This window comes from Salvelinus fontinalis, unplaced genomic scaffold (assembly GCF_029448725.1).
Source record: "Salvelinus fontinalis isolate EN_2023a unplaced genomic scaffold, ASM2944872v1 scaffold_0052, whole genome shotgun sequence".
Lineage (NCBI taxonomy): Eukaryota > Metazoa > Chordata > Actinopteri > Salmoniformes > Salmonidae > Salvelinus > Salvelinus fontinalis.
The window spans coordinates 621,993-628,813 of record NW_026600261.1 but is presented as its reverse complement, the minus strand read 5'-3'; the positions used below and the strand labels follow the sequence as shown (position 1 = coordinate 628,813).

The 6,821-nt window shown below is 41.5% G+C and overlaps 1 protein-coding gene and 1 long non-coding RNA gene across 4 annotated transcripts in view; one reads left to right on the top strand and one right to left on the bottom strand.

Moving 5' to 3' along the window:
• Positions 1-6,387, bottom strand: part of cnot10 (CCR4-NOT transcription complex, subunit 10) — a 22,162-nt gene extending 15,775 nt beyond the window's left edge. The window contains exons 1-8 of one of the 3 annotated variants that reach the window (XM_055911150.1): positions 5,960-6,387; positions 5,312-5,355; positions 4,965-5,126; positions 4,625-4,775; positions 4,275-4,414; positions 2,980-3,066; positions 2,790-2,873; positions 2,300-2,417 (exon numbers count right to left, since the gene is read on the bottom strand). In XM_055911150.1, coding sequence (XP_055767125.1) covers positions 2,300-2,417; positions 2,790-2,873; positions 2,980-3,066; positions 4,275-4,414; positions 4,625-4,775; positions 4,965-5,126; positions 5,312-5,355; positions 5,960-5,978 — 805 coding nt within the window. In that variant the 5' untranslated portion in view covers positions 5,979-6,387. The remainder of the gene's footprint in view (positions 1-2,299; positions 2,418-2,789; positions 2,874-2,979; positions 3,067-4,274; positions 4,415-4,624; positions 4,776-4,964; positions 5,127-5,311; positions 5,356-5,959) is intronic. The other 2 variants (XM_055911148.1, XM_055911149.1) reach the window with 2 other exon arrangements.
• Positions 3,065-6,252, top strand: LOC129842556 (uncharacterized). The gene is made up of 4 exons (XR_008757628.1): positions 3,065-3,152; positions 3,493-3,558; positions 4,310-4,501; positions 6,163-6,252. It is a non-coding gene; the product is annotated as an uncharacterized LOC129842556 (long non-coding RNA).
• Positions 6,388-6,821: the final 434 nt, after the last annotated feature.

The following is a 6,821-nucleotide window of genomic DNA, read 5'->3' as shown; positions in this document are numbered from 1 at the left end:
GCACTCTCAAATGTTGTTTTGCCATCATTGTAACCCTGCCACACACACACTATACGATGCATTTATTAAACATAAGAATGAGTGTGAGTTTTCACAACGCGGCTTGTGGGAAGTGACAAAGAGCTCTTATAGGACCAGGGCACAATTAAAATCAATAATTTAGCTTTTTATTTAGCTTTCTTACATATAAACTTAATTTGTTAATCAAAAATTGTGAAAAACTCACCACAAGTTAATGAGAAGGGTGTGCTTGAAAGGATGGACATAATTCTGCAATGTTGGGATGTATTGGAGAGAGTCTGTCTTAAATCATTTTCCACACAGTCTGTGCCTGTATTTAGTTTTCATGCTAGTGAGGGCCGAGAATCCACTCTCACATAGGTACGTGGTTGCAAAGGGCATCAGTGTCTTAACAGCATGATTTGCCAAGGCAAGAAACTCTGAGTGCAGCCCAATGCAGAAATCTGTCTGTGGCTTCTGATTAAATTCAATTTTCACAGAACCGCTTGCTGTAATTTCGATGAGACTCTCTTGCTCAGATATTGGTAAGTGGACTGGAGGCAGGACATGAAAGGGATAACAAATCCAATTGTTTGTGTCGTACATTTTAGGATAGTACCTGTGTAATTGCGCACCCAACTCAGGTGCTTCGCTATTTCACATTGTAAGCTTGAGTTCATTTACACACAAAAAAAACATACAATGATGGAAGAGCTGTGTGTTGTCCTTGTTAATGCAAACAGAGAAGAGCTCTTCTTAATCATATTCTCAATTTTGTCCCACACATTGAATATAGTTGCGGAGAGTCCCTGTAATCCCTCCTAGATACATATCATTCAGCCTAGAAAAAACTTCACCCAGATAGGCCAGTCGTGTGAGAAACTCGTCATGCAAGCGGTCAGACAAGTGAAAATTATGGTCAGTAAAGAAAACTTTAAGCTCGTCTCTCAATTCAAAAAACGCGTCAATACTTTGCCCCTTGATAACCAGCGCACTTCTATATGTTGTAAAAGCGTTACATGGTCGCAGCCCATATCCTTGCATAATGCAGAAAATACACGAGAGTTCAAGGGCCTTGCTTTAACAAAGTTAACCATTTTCACTGTAGTGTCCAAAATGTCTTTCAAGCTGTCATGAATTCCCTTGGCAGCAAGAGCCTCTCGGTGGATGCTGCAGTGTACCCAAGTGGCGTCGGGAGCAACTGCTTGCACGCGCGTTACCACTCCACTATGTCTCCCTGTCATGGCTTTTGCACCATCAGTACAGATACCAACACATCTTGACCACCAAAGTCCATTTGATGTCACAAAGCTGTCTAGTACTTTAGAAATATCCTCTCCTGTTGTCCTGGAAACCAGGACAGAAAACCAGTGGTTTGGAGAAGAGGATGTCTTCCTTAATTGACCCCCCATAGACGTAACGGACATATACCAGGAGCTGTGCCAGGCCCGCCACGTCTGTTGACTCATCCAGCTCTAATGCATAGAATTCACTGGCTTGTATCAGAAGCAGTAATTGTTGCAAAACATGTAAAATGATGCGGTGTGAAACAGTGTTGTTTGATGAAGACATTGTCTGTATAGTTTTGGGGGCCTTTTCCCCCAGTATTGTCCCAGATATTAAGTCATCCACAATAGTATGGGGCTTGCCTGTCCTAGCCACTCAGTAGCTCACCATATAAGAAGCTTTTAGCCCCTTCTTATTAATGGTATCTGTTGCATTTTTACATGTCTTACTACTCAAAAGTAGTCTTTATTCTCGCTCAAAAAACTCCCGTGGCTTATTTTTCAAATTGTCATGTTTCGTTTCTAAATGTCTGCGCATAAGTGAAGGTTTCCTGTGAGAGAGTAACGGTTAATGTGATTAGATGTTCATTATTTGACTAGGCTACCTGTATTTGACATTGTGGTGTTATTTCACTGAACACTAGATGGTTTAATTTGATTTCTGTCATTGAAACGAGGCTACTCAGACGAGAAAAAGACCCTCACCCAAATGTATAGACCTATTGGAAAAAATAAAAGTACTGTTTACATTTGTAATTTAAAAAAAATGTGAATCACATTTTTATTTGGGGTACCCCCGACGGCATTGCGTGCCCCAGTTTGGGAATACCTGATATAGGTAATACTCAATTGCGCTATGTCGCTGACAGGACAGTCTGAAACCCTTTTCACACCATCTAGACAACCTGATCCATATAGTCCTGAATCGGATATATACTTTTACATGGTCTTTTCCAGCACGGTCCAACAACTATGTTGGATGTATAACCAGGTAAGCAGGGGTCTAAACGTACCTGTTTTGATGGCCCCAGGGTGCTCTGCGATGTTGGAGCTGTTTAAGAGCTTCACTGCTTTGCGGTAGTTTCCTCTCAGGTACTCAAAGTTACTCTTGAGGAAGAGTGAGGAAGCAGACTAGTGGGAGATGAAGGAAACACAGGTTGGCATAGAAACATTAACATTCTAGTCATTGAGCAGATGCTCTCATCCAAAACGATTTTCAATCAGTGCATTCGACTGAACCAGGGAAAGGTAGGAAGGGGATGTTTGGGAGAGAGCAGGTTTAGTAAGGCAGTTTAATAACCTGGTTCCAGATCGTTTTGTGCCGTCTTGCCAACTCCTATGGTCATTGTCACGCCATTGACCATAGGAGTTGGTAAGACAGCACAAACAGACCTGGAACCTGGAAAAACAAAGCCCATGTTCCAGTCTGTATTGTAAACAGTAGATCCACTGTAGATTATTTCACATTGATATCAGAGTAGCAGCGCAAACATCATGACTCACATTCCCTGCTGTGTTCATCACAGACTTGATCTCCCTCTTGCATGCCTTTGATGACTTCATCTGAATGTACGCTCGCACTTTGTACTGTGGACAACAAGAACGACAAGTGTGAAACAAAAGCAGCAATACAAAAGCTGCTTTCCCGTCTTCATTTCCTCCACCTCAGGAAAAGGATTGGTGTTAAACGTACCTGGTGCATTTTGGATTTTGCAGCTTCGATCATGCCAATGAACTCTGCCTTCTGGTTCCGACCATCTTTGTTGGCGCTGTTGACACTCTGCAATATCAAGATAGACACCAACGTTTGAAAATAACCACATTGCATTAAGAAAATATAGACTTCAAATGTCTTCTCATCTCATAGTAAGTGAAGTTTAAAACCATTAGTAAAATAGCCTGCACTCAGATGTAACTAGCGTAACTGCATAACCTCAGTAAGATAAAAAATGTTGGCAGGCAAAAATGACGTGGACATCCAAAGTAGGAGTGTGTTGTGTTTGGTTCTAAAGGCACCTTTACACTGACCCAACATTGACCAACGCTCCAACATTGACCAACAACCGCCAAATCACATCTATCCAATTCTGTGTTTGTTGGTCAATGTTGTGTCAGTGTGTAAGCGCCTGAAGTATATTTTAGTAACCTGTCCTCCAGTAAGCTCCCTGAGATTATCCTGAATGAGGTCTGCTGCCTCCACTACCAGGTCCCTGTGAATGTAGAACTTGCACTGTGCCTGAAATATTACCTGGACATGACAGACAACCTCAATGTAAGTACACACGCAGCAGCACATCTTTGCCGTCAAAACAAGAACCTTACAAATGCCACTAATAATAACAATAACATATCTGCTTTGGAAGAACAGTCCTGTCTCTAAGAGGTGGAAAATAACATTCAACATACATGAGCACAGTAACAAACATCCGAACATCATGGGTCAAAGTCAGAAAGATGACCCCTGAGAATGGTGCATGCTAGCACACCCCTCTTTAGAACACCTGAGAATGGTGCATGCTAGCACACCCCTCTTTAGAACACCTGAGAATGGTGCATGCTAGCACACCCCTCTTTAGAACACCTGAGAATGGTGCATGCTAGCACACCCCTCTTTAGAACACCTGAGAATGGTGCATGCTAGCACACCCCTCTTTAGAACACCTGAGAATGGTGCATGCTAGCACACCCCTCTTTAGAACACCTGAGAATGGTGCATGCTAGCACACCCCTCTTTAGAACACCTGAGAATGGTGCATGCTAGCACACCCCTCTTTAGAACACCTGAGAATGGTGCATGCTAGCACACCCCTCTTTAGAACACCTGAGAATGGTGCATGCTAGCACACCCCTCTTTAGAACACCTGAGAATGGTGCATGCTAGCACACCCCTCTTTAGAACACCTGAGAATGGTGCATGCTAGCACACCCCTCTTTAGAACACCTGAGAATGGTGCATGCTAGCACACCCCTCTTTAGAGGGACACGTACCTCCCCTTTGCTGTTCTTGTTGTTTCCCTGTACAGACAGTTTCTCCAGCACAGCAAGGAGATGGAGGGCCTTCTCTGGCTGGTACGTTAGCAGGTACAGATCCACCAGCAAGAAGCAGACCGCCAGAGCAAACTTCTCTTCTAGGACAAATAACACCATCAAGCCATGCTAAACTGTTGGGCTGCAAAGGCCGATTCATCAGGAACATTGCCAGTTGCTGTGACTAAGTGTGTGCGTGTGAGTGGGTTGTGTACTGTGTAGTCATGCAATACATTTCAATGTTTGTGTTCTCTGACAAGTACTTATAGTCTGACAAATATGAATGTCCATATAAAAACACCAAAATCTACCAAACGGCTCCAGAAACTGGTACAGCCTCTCTCCAATAGCAATAGCTTCGGAGTACTGTCTCATGTGGTAGTGGATGATAGCTTGATTGTAGTAGAGCAGACTGTTTTCTACATCATCCAAACCATCAATATCCTCCATTGAAGTGTGAACCTTGATAGACAAAAAAAAATGCATAAATGTTAAGGATTAGCCAACTTAATGACTGAACTATTGTGTGCATCTGTGAATATATTGATCAAGAATCAAGACATTTAAAACAGGAATCAACGATACCAGAATGTTAAACATTTATTTGGCGTGTCATTGAGAGACTGGATAAAAGGTTTCAACGTTAGTCACCTGGTTTTTCATTGCAATAAGAGTCTGCTTCAGGGTGCATGTGGTGGTTTGGCCGCTCTTGTAGAATTCAGCTATTGCTTTATTCAAAGCAATCTTGTAGTCCTCCTTGTTCAACTCTTGCAGCTTCCCAAGGTGTTTCAAAGATTCCTCATAGTTTCCGGCCTGTGAGTAAACAAATTAAAATAAACAAATGTAACAAAAAAACGTGTGAATAGTTGCATCAACAAATGTAAACAAACATTGTAAATCAGATAGGTTTGACAGATGGAGTTGTAGCCAAGTTGGCCAACTCCCTTGGATTGCACAATTTGCAGCAAACTGTTGAGGGTAAATAAATGCGACGTTACCGTAAACGCCTCCAACGCATTTGCAGCTATTGCTTTTTCTTGGTCTGAAATCCCAGGGGAAGAAGTGTTATCATGCTTGACTTGAATTTTAAAAAACAATATACAGCCCATTTAGCTAGCTAATAATGCCAACTGTTTGCTGCCAAGCCATGACATAATGTTAAAAAAAGTTAGTTAACGTAAGCTAGTTATGTCCAAATTCTGGTGGGCGTGTGTTGACAGTTAGCATTTATGACACGCTAGTCAAGATTGTTGACATGACAAGTTTGGGAACTAGCTAGCTAGTGCATAGTTAGTCGAGTGTGCCAATGTTGGTCACACGTGACACAATTAACAACTAACTAGCTAGCCAACTAAATAGTTGTTTATTGGCATGTTTAGTTTGTAAATATCAATTCATAGCCAGTTAGCTACCAACGCAGCTAGCGCAAGGACACTGGAAGGATAGCTAGCTAGCAACACTGGCGTTTGCTAATATTAGCTAGCAAACAACCGATGGTTGGTTAAATGTAAAGCCCATGTAAATGCTGGTGGATTAAAACTAGTGTTTGTACTAGCTAGCTATCCGTATATAGTCAACAAGGTAGAAATAACCGAGTTAGCATACCACTTTAGTTAACACATATTAGCAAGCTAGTCACTCCCCACCTGTGTTGTTATCTGCCATATTGGGGATCTCGTGCCTTAACTGATGGAAATGCCCCCGCCAGAAGGTTTATTAAGATAAATATTGGGACAAAACGATTCTTTTACTCTGTTAGCTAGCCAAGATGATAAATTTAAGTACTCAGCTCGTTCGTAACTAGAACAAGATATCCGAAATCTGACCGCTCTCAAATGCTTTTTTTCAGTGTTCCGCCATTGAAATGACGCTGAAGTAAACAAATCTGAAAGAGGGGCAGCTCGTGACGCAGATGCCATTCAACACAGATAAATAGTACCATCTATCGGCATGGAGGGAAAATGCAAGAAAAGTGCATCTACACAAAGCCTGGTCCCCATCCCATACATCAAATAATGTGGTCACTCTCACTGTAAAATCAAATATTACCGGGTAATCAGAAGACAAATTTGATCTGCACAACTTAATAAAAACCCAAAGCTAATCAAATATTTTTCATCAGTTTTCAATAACTCATACCCCTAACTTATCTCCACATGGTGGCAGTAAATTATCATTATTGATACATGATGATGCCCTGCAGACTGGTAAGTAAGAAAGTCAGAAAAGCAAAAATAAAATATAAAGTAGGCCTGATCGTTGCATTGCTTCGCTTCAAAATCATGCATATTTGACACCGGTTCAAATATGATGTAAAATGTTTTTTACAAAATTATGTTTTCTCACTATAAAAGGGCTGCACTATACTGTCGTGAAGCTCCAAGGAGGACAATATAACTAACAATGTAAACCAATTGTGTACTGCAGGCTAATAATGAAAATCAGTTAAGCATCGTTACAGAATCTCTCTCTCTCCATCTCTCCCTGTCTCATCAAAAAGGAAGTTAA